The 20,530-nt window shown below is 44.6% G+C and overlaps 1 protein-coding gene across 8 annotated transcripts in view; it reads left to right on the top strand.

The window, feature by feature from the left end:
* The window catches only part of BABAM2 (BRISC and BRCA1 A complex member 2), a 160,120-nt gene extending 150,986 nt beyond the window's left edge, over positions 1-9,134 (top strand). For 5 of the 8 annotated variants that reach the window (XM_021392671.1, XM_021392672.1, XM_021392676.1 and 2 more), the window contains one exon: positions 4,414-7,754. In XM_021392671.1, coding sequence (XP_021248346.1) covers positions 4,414-4,477 — 64 coding nt within the window. In that variant the 3' untranslated portion in view covers positions 4,478-7,754. The other 3 variants (XR_002437275.1, XM_021392674.1, XM_021392675.1) reach the window with 3 other exon arrangements.

Here is a 20,530-nt window from a genome sequence, read left to right as displayed (position 1 = left end):
GAACAAAAACAAGTAGACAAAAAACAATGGATTCTTACAGTGAGACACTCAACAAAGATTTAGATGTGTGCCTGTATGCGTATGAAGATTGGCACACACTCTAAGCTTAAAAGAAAGCAACTCTTTAAACACTGGTTAAGCTAAGATCTAAACCATTATGAGAGCGGTGCAGAGCCATTGTACTCAACACTCACATATAGAATATCTGTGTACTTGGTGCAAACCAGTTTCACTGTACTTGAAGGATCATTTTATGCAGTTTTTCTTAGGTTGGTGTAAGGTCACTGTGACACAAACTAACTGAGAACATGGCAGACTAAAGGAGGAGAGAGAAGGAACTCAGTGTTTCCCATAAAGGAGAAAAAGCGTTGATGGGAAGCTGATTTCTGCCATATAGGACTGTGGAGAGAAGCCGTAGATCAAGGAGCAAAGCTTGTTTTCTCCATCTTCAGCGTGATTCAATAGGTACCCAAATTACTGAATTGTATTTAATAGCTGTTGTCTAGAGATGACAAATTTAACAAATGGATGTAAAAATAGCAATTTTGAAAACCTTCTGAGATACTTGAAAGTATCTTGCAGCAGCATGTCTGAAACAAAAAAATGAGAGATTGGTATGTGGATCCCTGTGATGTGGCACAGAAGAAAGTCACTGAGAGTGTAAATTTATGTGAATATGTTTATGTGAATAAGATACGAGAAATGAATTTTTTCCTAAGTTCGTGTTTGCACTGAGTTTCTCTGTGCCTGTATGCACAATATACAAGGCGTGTTTTTATCATTTTAAAGCTTAAATGTTAAGGGAAGGAATAGTAGTCCATGTGAAAGAGGCCCTTGCCATCCAGTCTGTTATCGTCCTTTAGAAAAAATCCTTATATTTTTTAAAAGTAATTTCATGTAAAGCAATTGTAAAGCAATATGTCCACATCAGGGTCCTGTCTATGTGGAAGCAAGTGTGTAGACTTTGACCTCAATAGCAATTGGGTGGAAAATGAAACTTGGCCATTGGCAGCCATTAAGAGGTGTTTGTTCTCCTCCTATGTGTTAGTCATTTCTGTAGTTGACAAAAAAAGGTCATCATTTCTGTTTAACTGGAAATAAAAATATTTTAGTATACGGTTTTGTCCCAAACTTAAGATGAAAAGAAAAAGTCCTAAAAAAAAATGTTGCTTCAAACATATGAAGAAAATGCAGTTAAAGTGTCAGTATAATGTACCTGCTAGCAGTAGCACAATGTCTGCTGGAAGCAGAAATATCAGTGACTTATCTCATCATTCTTGCCATGGACTGGGTCCTTTGAAGAGATTACTTCTGCTAGAATGTTTATATTTCTGACTCCCAACACACATGGCCTTGTCTGTGTAACTAGATGCATCATCTGTGATATGCTGTACTACAGATAAGCAGGTTAACATCAAACTGACAGAATGTTTAGGCTTTTCGTTCCCCAAACCAGAGCGTCTCTTCTCAGGTCAACCCAAACCAAAACACCTCATTCTTTTCCTTCTTATTCTGATGAAATGTCAGCATTTCCACAAAAAGGCACTCAGCTGGGCAAAAATGTAACTTTTCCATCGAAAAAGCCCTGCAATTTAAAAAGACAGTATCCTATGAACTCTAACAGCAAGTAATGATGGCCCTGCTCCCTGTTTCACTCCTTCAAAGATACCCTTGAAATAAGCCTTGTTAATTTTATACACTAACATTTGCTATTCCCTCCCTATATGTAGTGGTTACGAACGTCAAAGCAGTTTAACCTACCATCTCCTACTTCCCCTTCTTTGCTCTTCTGTTGATTAAATGCGCTGCAGCTAATATAATTCCATCAATTATATTGTACTTTTGGACCTCTTTGCAGGGTCTTTTTCCTTTGTGCCTGCAATGAACCACAGTTACCCAAACCTTTTTTCCGAAATCTATGTTATGTAGGAAACATGGAGAGGGGCCGCAATGGAGGAGTGTGCCCTGGCTAAACATTCAGTATTGCGCTTATTTCAGTCTGGAAAAGATCACAAATAATTAGAACAAACTTGAGCATGTACTTTAAAGTAAGGAAAGAAAAAAATGGACACTTACAAATTATAAAGTACTGAAGTAATTTTTGCAGTATATATATAACATCTCTGAGAAGCTCATATGAACTACCAGTGAAATAACATTCTCCTTGACATAGTACATTCGATGAGAATATAAGGAGGTGTTTGATTTAGTACTGCAGCAGAGAGTACAAGCTCTACCACAGGAACCAGCAAACAGAAAGGATACTGGTGAAGATAATGACGGTGTGGGAGTCTGTATCTGATGTTCACATTTGGAATTTATCTGAGAGAAAGGTGATTGAAATATAACACAGTAAATGTGGTGTTAATGCAAAGCACTGAAATGTTATACAGGATATGTTTCAGAAAAGAAATATAAGGTAGGAAAATACTGCTTATTTCCATTTAATGATTAAGAATTTTTACAGTTTAGGAAAATGTAAGAGGGAAGTTTTAAGTAACATTTACCAAGTCAGTGAGAAGAGCTTGTGCTTGGAAAAAAGAGTCTGCAATAAGCTATCAAAGGGGAAGGAAGAAGCTACTTAAAATAAGCAAGCAGAGGAAATGTAGTTAAATGTTAGGACAGATAGTGCAAGGAGAAATAAAAGGATGATAGATCCTGTGGTTAACAGTGTGCAAGTGATGCTACTTGAGCTGGCAAAATGGTGAAGAGTTGGTCAGACCATACAGAGGCTAAGATTTCAAATGTATTTTGTAAAAACACAAATAGAGAATTTGCATTCAACTACTAAAATCAAATTATAAATACACCTCCTTAGCTGGTTTATGTATCTGTGTGCCAGTACAAACAACCGCTTTTGTGGGCATAATTTGTGAGGGCCACTTTTTGAACTTTGATTCAATAAATCAAAGTGTGTTCTATAAATACCCAGAACAATCTGTGTGTGCTATAAAATGCGTGTACTGGCTGTCCCTCATTTCTTTTCCATTTCTGGCCTCAGCTCCTCAGTCCAGAAATGCTCCTACTTTATATTGCTGTCTTAACCTTTGGACGGCGTCTCATGTGTGTTTACAGCTTTTGTGCAAAAGCTGACTGTAGCTATTTTTAATTAATTTGCCAGGCACAACATCACAAAGAGAAGTGTTCTCTTTTGTGATCTTACAATATTTTCAGATGAGAGGAGGTATTGTTGGTGTTCCGTGATTGCCAAAGCTTCGACACAAATTATAAAATACAGATCGTGGTTGACAGTGAAGATGATCAGCATATGTTTACTTCAGGAGGTATATAAGCAGAGAAACCAGTCACTTAATGAACATGGCTGCAGCTATTTTCAGATTTGATTTTTCATTTTTGGCGATAAAAACAGGAGCTGGTTCTTCTTGCACAGAAAGTTATAAAGACCAGTGATACAAACAGAAAACAAAGCGGTGAAGTGCCGAAAGTAGTAGGCAAAAAGCGAAGACGGCATGATGGAGAAGCTCTAATATAGCTTGCAAAATAAAGGATATCTTGAGGCCTCACGTAATATGTTCAGTACATAGCTGAATATTTTGGTGGAATGATCTCAAAGGTACAATTCAAACTCAGTTTTGGGTACTTTGGATCAGCTCATTTTACAGATACATGAGTTGCTCAATTCTGTGTAAAGAAGATATGCTGTGATCCAAAATACACAAAGCACATCTTAATTTACAGAACAATGTTATGAATTTCAGTGTTTAATAAAAGAAATTAGAACTCATCCAGAGTGCTAGTGTTTGTTCTCTGTATCTTATATCAATAATGACTCTGTATTGCGTCACGGATTCTGTAGAGAGACAAAGCACTTATCTTCTCCATATATTCTCATGATTTTGCAGCTCATTGCTTTGGCTGTCTTTGGACCTTTGTTGCCACATGTGAAGCTTTCTTTAACATAGAAAATAACATTGTTATCCAAGAAACATGGTGAAGGTCAACTGTATCAAAAATCTCCCATATAAAATGCTGCAGGCTGCGGTACAACCACACTTTTGACTCTCCTAAGTATTTCTCACTTCTACAGCCATTCAAATGTGTATTTTGCAGTGCATAAAAGGGTTTCTTTCTGGATCTTTGCTCTGGATGAAGTATGGACGCTGGATTGGGCTTTTCTGGCAGTGTCGAATTGCCAGCGTTGACCACATTAAGAGGTGTGACAAGTTGTGCTGAGGCCACTAAAGAAAGAAGTCCTGCTGGATCTAGAAAGCTCACGTATGTGTGCCTACTGCATACTAAAAACTGGCAGGAAAAGCACTCCCTATTTATGAGATCTAATAATGGGCTGAACACAATAACTTTTTGCTTGTCTTTGTTAAAACCTTGGCTACACACATATATGAAGTACTCCTTCCTAATCCTGAATTTTCGTTGTTTTTTTTTTTTCACCAGGGCATATTTCAAAACATTTGTCCCTCAGTTCCAGGAGGCTGCGTTTGCTAATGGAAAGCTTTAGGTAACCTCAGGCACTGAGATGATACTGGACAGATTCTTCAGTCTACGCGTGTCGGCACTCAAATATTCCTGGAAATGGGCTGGACTGGGTCGATACTTTCTAGCCTCCTCAGTAGTTTTGATAGCTTCATTTTTTGCCAGATTTATGAAGCAAAGACCTCAGCTAGCACGCTCAAAACTGAGTATTTCAGATTCATCGACTCCCTTTGCCTCTGCCTCCTCCATTCCTTTCTGTATCTACTGGATTAAATTTAAAAGCCCGCGTTTTGATGTGGTAACATTTTCTTGTGCCAGCAATGTCCTATATGTGATGCCTTGTTTGCTTGTCTTCAGATGGTGTTTATTAGATTTTTTTTTTCTACCGAAATATTGTGAAATTTGTCCATTATTTAACATTTCCAGCTTATCCTAAGAAAATATAGTACTGCCGTCTCTACCAGAAATGCCTAATGGACTGTACAGTGCCATATTCTGCCTTGGCTGTTTGCATCTCACTGTGGTTATTATTCTCACAGGTATGGATATGAGTTGCACAGTTCAATTCTCAGTGCCTTTCAAGTGGGTCTGATGTTAATATGGCAGGGTTTTGGAGGGTTTTTTTTATGTTTCAGTTGAAAGCTCATCTTATATTAAATGCTGTGCTTTTATGCTTTGTTTTTATTTCCAGTTGCACACTTTCAGTGTTTTTCTAATCAACTCCCTTTGCTTTTATGAAAAAGTTCTAGTGCTCCAGAACAAATGCTCAGAGAGCTAGTTCTATCAATCAGTATAACAAAATAACGCTCTTCTGAGGGCCTATAATTTTTCCAAGTAAGATAAATATGGCGAAGAAGCAAACTTTCAACAAACGAATGAAAGACGTCTTGGAAAGTAACTGATGAAATAATGTGGGGTTATAGATATTTAGCTTAATGCATAATCTCAACATTCTCTCAGAAATAATTGTAAGTGTATATAACTGGAAGCATTACCTCCCCTAATTCTGAAATGCCGAATACAAAATTCCACCTATTCATCCTTTCTTTCGTGCCTGTGTCAGGCGCACCAGTTAGGGCTAGCAGTCACCGTGTCACTTCCCAAATTAATCTGTAAATAGGCATGGGGGCTTTCCAGTAAGGAATGAAATGAACAGTCTGTGTTGCTTATAAATGGCGCACGGAAAATGTGCCCTACTTCTGCTAAATATAAGGAACTAAATGAATAATATGCGGATGATACAGTGGCACTGAAGAACATTTAATTTGAAATTGTTCACCTTATCACCACTATCCACTCATGTAATGGAATCTCATCCAATTAATTGATTGGCAGTGTTCTTCTACCCTTCTAAAACTTGTTATTTTATATTAAAATTAGTGCATTCCAGTAGAACATCCACCTAGGGGGTGTAGATGGGTTCTGAGCAGTGAAGCTTAATAATTAAAAATTATGCAAATAAGTTGCCTCTAGAAACTACAGGTATTTTTAGCTATTTTATAGGCAAAAATGTAGTTTAATGCTAAAGTTCTTGGCTGGAAATTAAGCTGCAAACAAAATCAGAGGCGTTACTGCAAAGGGGGACGTGTTCTGTCCTGTGACCCATCTCCCTGTGACTTGCTGCATTATCTGAGGGCTGTAAACAGCTCCAAAGGTCTGAGCTGAATTCTCCCTGTGGAGGCAATGCATTAGGCTTTTGCACACAAACCAAGACTTAGAGCAGATGTCGAGGGCAATGGTTTTATGTGTCGAGCAAAACTGTAACTGAACAGCCTTAAATGACCGAAAATAGACATTGTTTGGTATGTTGGGACAATCTCAGACCTGCATTTCTTCAGGTAAAAATCAAAGTCTCACACATGTACTCGAGAATAAGCTAACTCTTGTGAATGGGGAGGGAGAAGGAGCACGGCTAGTGAAAAGCATTTGTTCTCACAACATGCAAAATCTCATAGAAACAATCTCTGGTACATTCAAGTTAAAAAAAAAAACCACCCCCCAAGTTGAATCCGTAGATCCCTGGAACCTGACATTTTACAGCACTGTATTTGATTCAGTCTCACACTGACCACCCCATGTACATGGTGTTTGCTCTATACATCGAATTGCCCAAGGGGCTCAGGGACTCTTAAAATCTTTTCAGAACTTACCCTGATGCTTTCAAAGGCCAGCAACTGCAACGTGTTTCAGAAGGAGTTCTGCTCCTCAGAAGTAATGCACATTTTCAACCAAAAATGCTCCCTTCACCTCAGCCTAAGAATTCCAGACAAAGGACTGCTTTCTTGCTGAGGTCTCCATGTTCTACAAACTGTATAAGGGAGGACTTCGAAGACAGAAGAAGCCTCAATCAACAATTCTTTATGTTACTCAGTTATGCCATACCAACTTTTCACTAACATATGTGGAAATGAGCCAGTGGTTTCAGTTTAATTTTACCTCATCCTACAACTGGTAGTGTTTGGCAAACAAAGTTTAAGTAGAAGAGTTGAGAGACTGAAGTGTTTCTGTGTGAGATAAAGCCTGCACACCTATCAGTTTTCAGGTTAGAATAAAGGCATTTTCGTTGCACTGGATGAAGTCGTTCTTTATGTCAAAGTCATCCTGCACAGTTCGATGCACGCAGTGGTTTATGGAGCTCTTCCTGGTGGTTCTCAGAGAACTGTTCTGTGGAGGTTAGCATTACAGGTGGGGCGTTAGGAGGAAAGACGTGGAAATGGCTGAGCTCTTCTGGTTGGGAGGAAGATTACGTGTAAGTATTAAATCAGAAACAAGAGCTGATTTGAATAATTTTATATCAAATAAAATGTATTCTGGAGCAATTTAAGTTAGCCACAGGAAGTGTAATCTAATAGGTCAGAGTTAACTCTGTTATCTCCTGTTTTATGGTAATATCTACTATGGACAGTTGAGAAGGCATGGGACTTTCAGCTCTTGCTTTCCTATTTTGTGAAATACACAGTTAAAAGGTGCTGGTTTCTGTGATTTATGAGAGCAACACATAGGAGAAAAATGGCAATGTTACAAACACATCGAAGAGCCTCCGTTCTACTGTCATGATTTTAATTGGGAGAATGTAGTAAGCCTGTATTTACTGTTCCCCATCGGTGCATGATTCTCTGACGGTCCTTGAAATGCAAACTTAAGAGTCAAGACTTTGTTCATCTGCATGCGTAGCATCCATTGTGCTAGAAGTAATACCAAACCAAACCTTACAGATGCAAAGTTAGGTTATTTTGTGAACTTGCTGAAAAGACTGGACACGCAGCTGGAAGAATAAATAAAAGTTAACTATATTTTGTGTAGTTTGGCCTTCATTGATCTTTCTGCTGTGCTGGTTATTGCTTTGTTCATCACCATGCTTGCTTTTCAGAATCAGCAACGTTTTCAGCATCATTGATGTCCTTGAACATCCTCCCATTCACACATGGAGTAGACTTGACTCAGTTTTTGAGAAAAAAATCATGGCTGTAATTAGCAGGAATCTCCTATGTATCGTTAAAGCCTTACTAAGCATGTTTTTCTGCCAATTTTCTTGCTCTCATCCTGTGTGGCACTCAGGGCAATCACCATCTTTGGTGAATCAGGCAGGAGAGTGAAGTCCCCCTTGAAGAGCGGGACCTGATGTCCTCCTCCTGGTGATGGCACAGAGACTTCTGAGGGAGGACAGGATGGAATAGCTCTGGCTGGTCCCCTCCCAGCAGTGCTCCCTGCTACAAGGCTGGGGTCTTGGCACCAAGTGTGAGATCCATGGAGATGAACGGGCAGCACTGCATGGAGTCCTCTACCTAATTTCTCACCCTTCCAGCTCAGTGAGAAAGGCGTGCTGCAGGAGGGCAACAAGCTTTGGACGCAGCTTCTGACCACGACTGCTAATTACAGGCTGCTGTCCTTTCCCTGTGAAGCAAATGAAATCAGTGACAACACAGACGGCTGGTGAGTGCTCTTCCCTTAAATTACTTACCTCTCTGCAACTGCTGTATTGTAACGCTCATTAAACCTAAAGGTAACATCTTACGTGTTCCTGAAAATCCCTTACGTTATCTCCTTTGCAGTTTTCATCTCCAGGTGCCTGTGATGCGCTGGGGCACTCCTCCTTGATCCTCACCATTGCTGCTATTTGTAGCAAGTCAGAGGCCAGTGTTAGACACGGCAAGCTGCTGTACGCCAGTGTCATGTGGGCCCACCTTAAATGTGGACTGACGTGCTGTAAAAGCTGTCAGTCTTACTGTAGAGACTGTTTTTATTTATTAAGCTTAGTATTGTATTCTCCACAGCAGAATAACTGTGAGAAAATAACTCCTTTGTTTTCTAGAGCAGAGCGGGTAATCACGCTGACAGCACTGTATACATTTTTTGCACCACATCTGAGTTTAATTCACTTGTTAGCACCAGCAGGGGGAAAGTGTATTCCGAAGGAAACCTGCACCTAAACAAACCATTGATCGGGTTCTATCTTTTCCTGTTTGTACTTTGGAACAATAGATTTTGTCCCTTTGGGTAAAACCAGCAAAAGTCCGAACAATGCACATCAACAGGAGAGGTTTTTTATGGTTTTTTTCCACTGACTTCTGTTGATTTAGAGAGTAATTTCAAACTTTGAGCCGGAGGAAGGCAAACAGAGGAGGGATCAGCCCCGTGCAAGTGGTTGTAACTACGTGTGAAATAAAAGGCGAGCAGTCTCATCTACGGTACGGCTCTTGAGTTCTTGCAGAGTAATATTTTTAAGCTGTTGGCTTGAAAATTTCATGGCGTGTCAGTGATTTAGGGGCTGCTTTTCCTATTCTGTTCCGTGGCTTATGTTTAGAAGCGCAATCCTTGGTTCCGAGGCTCTGCACAAACACCATTTTGTTAAAGTGGTGGTTACCAAGCAAGGGGGCGGGAGGGACTGGGATCAGCCGCTGCCAATAGGCCTTAAATCATCGAGAAATCAACAAAGGAAGCGAGGTTTGGCGGCTGCCCTGCCGCTTGCTGAGTCTACAATATGGGCCTTCAATCGTGTCCCCAGTGCAAATTAAAAAAATAAATACGGGACGTTTTTCTTGCAGTGATAAAGAATAAATGCGATATTAAACAACAGGAAGTAAAACGAGCGCTTAATTGCGGGCATGAAAAGCATGCTACACACCAGCAGCCTGGCGTTGTTTGTTCCTGCAGCTTCCCACATCTTTCTTGTCACCAGAGAGGGTGAAGGATTAAAGCTACAGCTGCCTGTGGTGAAAATTGCTCCTTGGGGTGCGGCGCGTTTTCATCGAACGCTATTTAAACGCTAACGATGCTTTTTCTGTCCCCAGGGATGGCAACTCTGTACCAGTGCAAAGCAAATCTTGGGCTATCGGGGGTTCCTACCACTGCTCCAAGCCCTGGGTTTGGGTGGAGCGAGCACTTTGTGAGCCATCAGCCTGCCAGCAAACGGGGCGCATTTTGTTTCCTCGGTGTTTATTCAAAATGATTCAAGCTGATTATAATTTGACATCGTGTTTCCTTTATCCCACTGTCCCTTACAGCGAAAGATTTTTTCAGTATGTGTTTAGAAATCAGAGCCGTCGAGGTTCTTTGTGTCTTCCAAATGGAGCCGAGCACTGGTGTCGGGGCGGCAGCTCCAGGTTGGAGCCGTCTGTTTACTCTCTGAATTGCACAGTCAGCAGCAGCGCATCGCACAACCCCTCCCAGCGAGCCCTCCTCCAGCGTGTTCCAACAGGATGGCAGCCAGCGATGGCACAAGCCCCGACTTTTTCTTGCTGCTCCCCGCACTGCTAGCTGAACACCCTCTGCCTGTTCTGTGGCTGAGCACAGTGCGGTCTCCTGTGAGGCTCCCAGCTGCCTCCGGTGCGTGCTGCCTGCAGCAGGCCCCACGCTCAGGTGCCCACTCTGCTGGGGCTGGAGCCATTCCTGCACTCAGCAGAGAACTGTGCCAGAGGGGAAACTTGCCCCGCAGCTGGAGCAGGACATTTCCTTTGGTGCCTTGATAAGGAAAGGCAGCTGCAAAATCCAGCTGCAGCTCACGAGCAGCCCTGCCAGCTAGTGATGGTTCCTTGTGTGTTTTGGCCAGCCAGGCCTACGCTGTGCTCTGCTGCCTTAGATCTCTGGGGGAGCAGACACGGCACACCTTCCCCCTGCATTTCCAGCCCTGTGAGAACATGAAAGGTTCGGAGCCATTCACAATCAGCCTCCTAGCTGAACTTCCGCACCCTCATTGTCATACAACCACAGGGGGTGGAAGGGACTCCTGAGATCATGGAGTCCTACCCCGCTGCTAAAGCAGTTCCCTACAGCGGGGTACCAAGGTGCGTGCCCAGGTAGCTGTTGAGAAGGAGAAGGCATGAGAAGGAGACTCCACAACCTCTCAGCAGCCTGTTCCAGTGTTCTGTCAACCTCACAGTAAAGATGTTTTTCCTCATGTTCACATGGAACTTCCTATGTTCCAGTTTGTGCCCATTGCCCCTTGTCCTGTCGCTGCACACCACTGAAAAGAGCCTGGCCCCATCTATGATTCCTGCCCTTTGGATATTTATAAGCATTGATAAGACCCCCACTCAGTTTTTTTCTTCTCCAGGCTGAACAGCCCCAGGGCTTTCAGCCTTTTCTCAGAAGGGAGACGCTCCAGGCTCCTCTTCGTCTTTGTGGCCCTTAACCCTATTATGAGAAGTGGAATGATAGAATCTTAGAATGGCTTAGACTGGAGAGGACCTTAAAGGTCATCTAGTTCCAACTCCCTGTTCGTGGGAACCATCAGATCAGGCTGCCCAGGGCCCCACCCAGCCAGGCCTTGAATACCTCCAGGGTTGGGGCACCCACAACCTCTCTAGACAGCCTGTGCCAGCACCTCACCGCCCTCCAAGTATAAACTTTCTTCCTAACAACTAACCATAATCTCCCCTCTCCTGGTTTAAAGCAAATGTTAAACGCAAAATGTTAAAAATCTGTGTGACGGAAACACCTCCTTTCTTCAGCCCTGTGGTTTGCTTCAGCAGTTGTTTCAGCATCCCTTTCTGGTGAAAATAATCCCGTAGCATGCTGCACTTCCTAGACTTGCTGCACTGTCCTCTCCATCCCTGAGTGCAGCAGTGCTGTGACCCAGCACCTTCACTTCCCCCAGGGCTGCAGACGTGAGCTCTGGCAGCCACCAGTGCAGCCAGGAACAGGGTGACATTCTCTGCTCTCAGCAAAAAGAGGTGAGTTTGGGTGAACGGCTTCACATGGCAAGAGCTGGACTCGTCTCCAGGGCACCAGAAGCACTTGTAGCCAAGAAGAAATAACAGCTCCTGTCTAATGGGGTCAGAGAGCTTAATTTCCGCGCCATGGTGGCTGTGCAATTATACACTGGGCCGTGGCGTGTCTACTTCTAATAGCACCCCGGACTCCTGCGAGTGACTCAGCCACTGCTGGAGGCTAGTTATGGGTATGCTGTGTGAAAAGCCCGCAGCCAAGTCCTGCCGCCTCACTGCTGGTGGATGGGCATTCAGCGCTGAGGTGGACTGCTTGCTGCAGAGCTGGGTGCACTGCTCGGGGGGAGGAGGCTGTTCAGAGCAAGGCCACGTGTGGGTGCCTGGTTCTATGGCTTGATATGGTCTGGCAGAAGGGTCTGCACATTGACTATCCCACGCAGAGCATTTGTTGTTGTCTCCACTCCAGAGATGCAATGGAAGAGGCTGGAGAAGCAGCTGATATACTTGAAGGCAGCACAGAAGAAATTCTGAGAGCGCTCTGGAGACTGTAGGCATCACCCCAAGCATTTCTTCGATAGATCTGACCTCTGCTAACAACAACTATTGTTTTTAAAGCATTTACGGGAAAGCAGTAACAGAGGTATCGTAGTGCTAGATGCGCAGGCTGTGGGGAGCTGCGGGGAGCTGCTGACGTGAATTTGCGGGGATTTTCTTGGCTTCTTCCTTCAGGCTCTGTCAAGTTATGTTTATAGAGAAGTCTTGTCAAAAATCCATCCAAAAGTAGCACCATCACTGGCAAAAAGCTCCAGGATACCCAGCCTGGAGGAAGAGAACATTCCCACCACGATGCTGGGGCTTTCTGAGACAGCAGCAGGCAAAGCTGTGACAGTCTCGATCTAGTGCTGGGGTGGTCCTGCTTCCAGCAAAAAGTTGGACTACATGACCGGCAGACATGCCTCTCAGGCAACGTTTACGTGATTTTATTAGTTTTTTTAAAACCTGAGATACAAATCTAAGCACAACTTGATATTATCTACCTTTAAAGCTGGTTTGGAGGCGATGGCAAATCAAAAAGAAAACAAAATGAAGAGAACAAAATAGTGAGATTTTAGAAGTTCACCGTTTGTAATCATTTGCATATCTCAGGAGTGTAAAGATGTAAATTCACCGCTTTTCAGTCACTCGTCTGCAGTGTTAACTGGGACCACTGCAAAAACATGGCTGCTGTCAGTACAATATGGTGCCTGAGCTGGTTGAGTGAAGTAGCTTAACTGGTACAGTCATACTGCATCATCTCTTCATTTTTAACTTTATGAGAGGTACCTTGATTTTGCCTTGAAACAAACCCTTGTCTGGATTTCAAAGTAAGCTGGGCATCCAGAGCCTCCGCTCTGTGTACAAACAAGCTGCTTCTGCAGAGAGGGTCTCGGGGTGGAAACCCATCCAATGAGCATTGAATTCCCATTGTTTTGGGGTGCTTTAGACTGCTTAAAGAGCAGGAAAGGGTTAAAACTGAGTGCAGCAAACTGCTTGGTGGACCCAGGCCCAGGCCCCTAGGATGAGGAGCCCCCGCACACGCTCACCTGAGGGGCCTGATTGCAGAGAAGCTGACGTCTCACAACTCACATCTTGCTATGGAAAAATAAGGATTATTTTGAGGTTTGTCTTTGCGCCTGGTCCTGCCACTCAAGATTAAATCTCGCAGACAAAACAAGCTGTTTGGGAGGCGGACCAAGAATGCCTTTACAGTGAAGAAAAATATAAACACTCAGCCAACTATGATTAACTATTGAATGCAAAACACTCCCTGGCTTTTGTTTATTTGTAGACCATAGAGAAATCTCCCAAATGCTGCCATGCTTTCAGCGTGAAAACACTCCAGCCTGCACAACCCACTGCTGCTGGGCAAAGGGAAGGATTTTGTCCATTTTGCTGCGAGCTGTTTCTCGAGGGCCTTTTCGCCAATGTGTTGTTTGTTTGGTTTTACAAAAGCACTGTACTCAGTTTCCTTCCATTGTGGACAGTCCCCCTCCGGCTGCTCACACCTGAGCAGGGCCATGGTTCTGCTGGGCACAGAGGGGGTGCCTGGTGCCTTCTCAATAGTATCTAAATGAGCACAGGAAGAAGCTGTCAGTAAGAAAGGCCCCAGATGTACTCACTAGAAATTGCACGTTGCTGGTAGGTGACCCAGGGCATCCCTAAACTGGGAGGTGGCTGGTGGCATGATGGCATGCAAAGAGCCCAAACCCTTTGCAGCGCGCTCTGTGTGTGCACTTTCTGTTATCAAGGTGACTGTGTAAGCTTTGCAGCCAAAGTTAGATTTTAAGGACGAGAGGGAAAGCAGCCAGAGAGAGAAGGGGCAGCGGCTGTGCTGCTGTCAGCTGGGAGCAATAGTGCTGAGTCTGGTGAAACTCTGCTGGCCTGGAAGGCTGACTGCAAAAAAGGGCTTGTAAATGTGGAGTGAGTGCTTATATTAAGCTTCTTCTAGTTTTATAATCCAGTATAAACCAAGTGTGGAGCAGCTGGGAGGCTGAACATGTGAAGGTGAAGCTGTGCCCACATCGCTCCACCATGTACATTGCTGTGCCCGTGACGTGAGCTGCCGTGAAGTGCCATTTTGTCCCATATTTCAGCACTGATCATTGAATGGCTGTAGGCCGCAGCACAGGTCCCACACCGCTGGTGGGAGACCACCACACTGGTGGGCTTCAACACTTCATGAAGTGAAACCGCACCGTGGGTTGGCATAGTGGCAGATTAAAGCAGGCAATGAGGCCTGGCCCAAACAGGCCTTTATCTGGGAGTCAGCTGATGTCTGTAAGACGTACGCCATGCTCAGTTATTTCAGCACAGGCTGCTGTAATATGGCTTTTTCCTCAAGCTCGGACAGGAACGCCTTTCAGAGCAGTTACTGCAGGTGTGGTCAGAACACATCAGTATGCCCAAATGTGTCAGCTTGTTTTGGTTTGTTGTTTCCAGGTTTTTTGTTGAAGGACTATTTTGCTTGTTACATTTCCTGGACGGTAAATCTAAAGTCGCTTCTGTCTGCTCCTTGAAGTTGCAGGGAACAGACCCCAAAATTAACTCTTCTGTCATTTTGCTGCAGTACTCTTGAATAACAAAACACAACCAAAACCACGCTGCAGCAGTTTCTGTAAGTGTAAACAGCAAAACCGATAACATCTAATCGGCCTCCCTGCCAAGTCGAGGCAGCAAGAAGTTCTGGCTTTATAACATTAAAAAGGCTTTGTAGTTGCGTAGCACTTTTCATCCGAGGACATCAAAGTGCGCTGCAGGCACTAGCTCATCAGGTTTCCCCACGCCCCATCAGGTAGCCCTGGCCGCTCTGCAGGAGAAGCAGCGGGCAGGAAGCGGCGATGCGGGCTGGCCCGGCCTTGCCCAGCCCCAGCCTCATGCGATGAGGCCAGGCCGGAGCTCCTGCCCCTCCCTGGGCCCTGCTCACCAAGATTATGCTAGGGCCTGGGGCACAGGTCCCTTCTCAGCCCTGTGGGTCCAGGGCCACCTCCCCAGGGAAACTGCCGTGGGCACAAGCGGTGGCCATAGACAGCCCTACGCCAGCAGGAACAGTGGGCACCCCGGGGCTGTAGAAGGAGAAGCTGGGGTGCACATCTCTGGAGAGGGGTCTATGCACCAAAGGACTTTTCCTCCTGCACTGAGAAATTTCCCAGTGCTGCAGCTCACATGTGCCTGGGACGGGAGGGAACGAGAGGGAGAAGTCAGCTGAGCCCTGCATGGGAGGCAGCAAGGATCACAGCCGCCTTCACAAGAGGTGGAAGGCAGGGAGCATTTGCATGCTGGTACGCTGGCTTCCTGCTGGAGCTGCAAGGTATGCCAGTGTCTGAGGAAACTGCCTGAAAGCTCTTTGATCAGCAAAGAAAATAACAAAAAAAAAAAGTTGATTTAATATAGGTCAAATTAACATAGATTCCATTGGTTAAATAAGGAAAACCTTAAAATAGATGTCCCTTAAGAAAAAAAAAAAGATCAGATTAAGGCCAGATGAGCCTTGTCCAACTGAGAGGCATAAAATGCTCTGCCCAGCATGTTGTGTAATTTTGTAATAACTACATTATACCAATATGCCTATGTAATTGCATACAGGGAGAACAGGAGTAGCATGTAATATAAAACTACCAGACATCACCAGCAACCATGAAGTATATTTGTGGTTGTCCAGAATCTGCAGGTTTTTTCCTTGTATGATACATCAGTAATTCCCTTCCTTAGGAGGGGAGTAAAATTAATTTTTCAAGATTTGACCCCATAACTTCAAGAAGAGGAAAGTGTCCTAGAAGGCCACCTTGTTTCATTCACTGTCCTTGGATCCTTAATGTTTAATCTACTACAGGCTGTTGCTAAATGAAAAATGTCAGAAGAAAACATAATATCTGGTTTCAGTTCTCCTTGATCTCACCAATTTTTTTGATCTCTTGACTGAAGTGAAATGTGGAAATTCCTTTAAAAACTGTGTGACCATTAAAAAAAAAGAAAAAAAGAAAGAAAGACAAGAAACCAACGTAGCAAATTGTTGGCCAAGGCAGGGTCATCAGGCCCCAGTTCAAACAGCATTTAAGCACTTGCTTAACTTATTAATTGAAGTCAATGGGATTTCAAGCACTTTGCTGAAATAGGAGGTTTTGTGGACAACAGTTGTGCCAGTACATATGTAATGCAAAAATCAAGCCAGGCCAGGTTTATTTTGGCTCAGGGTTTCTTTGTGGTGGTGATTGACAAATCCACAGAATTGGACCGATACCAGAGAGGTGATGACTGTAAGAGAAGTGATGACAAGAAATAATAAATTTTGAACTAGCAAACACTTTTGCTTGGGCAGGCTGAAAACCTCTACATAAGGGAATAAAGAGGTCCATTTATGCTGATAAATGCACTCTTTTCAGGAAGACCTCCTGTTCATCAGCAACTAATGTGCTGGGGTAGCTAAAATCTTGAAGTAAATCCTTTCGTAAGTGGTATAACTGCACCGAAGCTTTGGAAATGGGCAAGTTTACATCACTTGATAGCCTAGTCATATAATCTTATAACCACTTTGAAAAAGATTCATTTCCTGGAGAAAAATTTCATGCCTTAGCATTGCAGGCAGTAGGACAGAGCTTAGCATGGTAATGCATTTCGTGCCTGTTGTTGGAGATTGTCCAAACACACCCCACTAACTAATAAATCACTGCCTAATTGAAAAGATTCCAGAAACAGGTTACGACATCGAGGATGGAACCAGTACAAGGAATCTGAGAGCAGTGTCCACACGTAGGGTGTGGCTCTCCCAGCCTGCCCCCACTTGCCCTGCTCCCTCCTCTTCTTCCTCCTTCGGATGCTCCTCACTGCCCAATCCCTTGAAGAATGAATTAACTCACTAACCTAGCAAAAAAATAAATAAATAAAAATTTAAAAAAAAACAATGTTTCTAGGTTGAGTTAGGTTTTTCCCATGTTGAGGGGTTGACTCATCATGCATTGCCATCAGCCAAGTACCAGAGCAACGCAAGTGGCAAGAACACATCCAGGGAGGCCCTATCCCGCAGCGGGAGCACAGCAGCTCCAGCTGCGGCCACCTCACGACACCCCATCCCAGCCCCGCTGTGGCATTTCTATTTTTCTGACACAGGACAATGCAGACAAGTTATTGCCGGTACATCAAAGAGTTGGAAAAAATTAATCAACGGCACCTCCAAGCTATTAGGCATAGAACATAGCTAGATAAAATCATAAATAATGAAATCCTGCGAATATGTTGCACAACGAGTATTGAGGCAAATCTCATAAAACTCTTCTTCACGGCATCCGAGCATTTTCCTTCCACAGGAGACTTCATTTTCTAAAAGCGATTTCTGTACAGTAAGCTCACACTGGGCAGCAGCGGGAAGGGCCCCAGCCCATGTGATGTCAGGATAAATATGTGGGAAGCCAATGCAGCACAAACTCCGGCCAGAGGAATGTCTGGTGCCGAGTGGCGTAGGAGCAGGCTGGCTCCACAGCCCACCTCCGGCACAGCCTCGCAGCCAGGCCTGAGCTCAGCTCTGGGCCCAGCAGTGGCACGGAGGGCCCACTGCAGCCGTCCTGCTGCTTCCACCACTGCCTGTCCTCCTCCTGGGGACATGCCAGGCTGACTTCCCCTCTGGTGCAGGAGCAGTAATCCTGCAGGTTAATGCAGGATTTTAGCACCCAAGTGTGTAAGAAAACTGAAAGACCTTTGCATTAGACTGTGCGAGTTTGTTGCAAGCAACAAGCAGTAAGAGAAGATTTAGAGATAAAGATAATAAAAAACACTGCATTCCCTTGTCCGAAAGCCCATAAATCAAGACTTTGGCTCTTCAGTACAGAAATGCTCTTGGACATAATTGGAAACAGACAGCACTGATCTGAAACACTTCCCAGAGCTGGGCTGCTGATGGCCTGGGACCTTCCCCTGGCTCCCCATCCGCGTTACCACTGGCATTTGTAGGGGCTGGGAGGGGACAGCCCTGTCCCAGCGGCCTCTAGGGACCGGCCAGGACAGTGGGGTTCCACCAGGCCCACCAGCCTCACACCCCCCACTCACTGCGGCAGAGGATCCTCTGTGGTGAAGAAGAGTCGAGTGCTCAGTTTCTTCGCTCCAGTTAGTGCTTGTTCCTCAGAGCCCTATCTCTTGGTGGCTAAGGTGTCAAGTGTGGTCTGAGCTCAGAGGCCGCACAGCTGCCTAAAAGGTATTTACCGGAAAGTTGTGCTGGCATAAGATAAATTGTGAATTTAACCCAGTAACAGGCCTCATAGGGGTGTGTGTTTGTTTAGCTGCTATTCCTTTGGAAAGTGCCTAACTCAGATTATAGAGCTACTTTTGTCCTGAGCCATCCAGAAGGAGACCATAATGATATAGTTATGTATCAGTAATAAACAGTTCCTCTGCCATGGACAGAGGAACTTGCACAGTGATGCAGTGATGCCAAGCCAGATCAAGGCAACAAAATTTATAGCAGCTATTATCTGCGTGAGGTATATTTATGACCCCCCTTCACGTTGCGCTGATATCTCTGAATCTGACAATATTTGTATATTCATTCCCACAACATTCCTGTAGGTAAGGAATTTGCAAACAAGAAGCCCAATACTGGAGCCTCTCTGTGAAGTGTGGAGCAGGATTTGGAAGGTGGGAAAACTTCAGAGTCCCTTCAGCAGTTACAGATATATCCAGGAAAATTAACCAAATAACGTGATGTAAGTGGTTGGGCTACCAACAGGGTAACTCACCAAGTTCCTCTGGGCTGGGCCATGTGAGAGTTCAGACTAGCTGATGACAGTGAGTTTTTATCGCTGTAAAGTACACCTCAGCTTGCAACCTAAGCAGCCCTGACCTGAGATGTCTTGCTGCAGAATGGTTGGAGGGAAAGGAAAATGAAAGCACTCCAAGCCTTGAAGTTGATAATAGTAAAGTGAAATAATAAGCAAGGTTGTATAACCGCAGGTTCGATCACTTTGGTTTTAAAATATTCCTTAAGTTCTGAACCTTATTCCATGAAACCTGGTTTACCATCCATTAGTTTCAGAAGCTATTGATCTCACAGAAGAACAGCAGAAGAGCTTAGTATGGGATACAGGGTGAATAAGACAACATTCTGTTGTTCAGAAAGCTTTCACATAGATATAGGAAGTTCATAATTTCATGCCATTTTTATCCGTATTTTATGAAATCAATCTCTTTTCACCCTACAATGAAAATAATTCTGTTCTTCTGCCCTTCAAATGCTGTGACCTTCAAGGGGAAGGAGCCCCTGAGCAGAGCCCAGCAGACAGGGCTGGCTCACAGGCTGAGTGCTGCCCATAGGTTTGCTGCTGGGTCCTGCCGCTGGAAACTGCTCTTCTTCTATGGCTGGTTGGATGCTCTTGGGCAAGCATGGCCCCGGTTTTCCACCCTGCTCAATGATAATTATTCATACTTGCCTTGGGGGCAGGGGGGAGGTGAGCTTAATTAATACTTGTGGCGTCCTTTGAGATGCTCGGATGAAAGGCAGTGTTGATAGACAAAATATTTTCACTGTGACTGTCCAATGAGTGTCCTCTGCACTTCCTCAGCAGCAGAAAGGGTTAATTAGAGCCAGAGGAGCCTGCCAGCCCCAGCAGCTCAGGATCATGCTGGGTCATGGAGCCCATCCCCGGATGAGGGGAACTCCTTCCACGCTCACACCTCAGCGTTAGGAGATAATGTATTTGCGTCACACAGGGCTGTGTCGCAACCGTTTCCTTTTCCCCGCGCATTTCCCACCTCCCCTGCCTGGATGTGTTTCGTAAAGCCATGGATCTGTGCTGTGGTTGGTGGGGACTGCGTGGCCTGTGGCTGGAAGTCCCTGGTCCTCTCGGGAAGCACTTTTCATTAGTAGATGAGAAGCTCTCTATACAAAACCGAGATATTAGTGCACCGTGACCCACAGGTGATGGAGGTCTTCAGCTAGCACAGCACTACTGAGCTTGCCGGCAGGAAACCAGCTGCATTTCCTGGGCAGGTCCGGAGCACCGCAGTTTGCATGGGGGAAGACACCGATGAGCAAACCCTGCATTCAGCGTGTGCGACGTGGCCTCTGTACAAACATCAGGAAAGCTCAGCCCACACTTGGGGACCCTTTCTTCAGACTTTTGGGCTGGAAATCAGCACTGATGACTTTAGCTAAGTGGAGCTCGGTGATGGTTTTTTTGGAACGCTGGGGTTTTACCCTCAAACTTGTGAGCAAAAGGTCACAGCACGTTTTGCGTGCTTTACCCTTTTCCACATCACAGCAGCTAAGGGTACCCAGCTGGGGCTCACTCAACACCACATCAGCCCACAAAGAGTAAACACATCCAGCATATGAGTAAAACCTCGTGCCCTGAGATTTCACAGCGTTGTGCTTGTACCAGTTCAGCTCA

Source organism: Numida meleagris, chromosome 3, assembly GCF_002078875.1.
Source record: "Numida meleagris isolate 19003 breed g44 Domestic line chromosome 3, NumMel1.0, whole genome shotgun sequence".
Classification (NCBI taxonomy): domain Eukaryota; kingdom Metazoa; phylum Chordata; class Aves; order Galliformes; family Numididae; genus Numida; species Numida meleagris.
The sequence above is the reverse complement of the archived record's forward strand: the minus strand, read 5'-3'. Positions and strand labels throughout refer to the sequence as shown.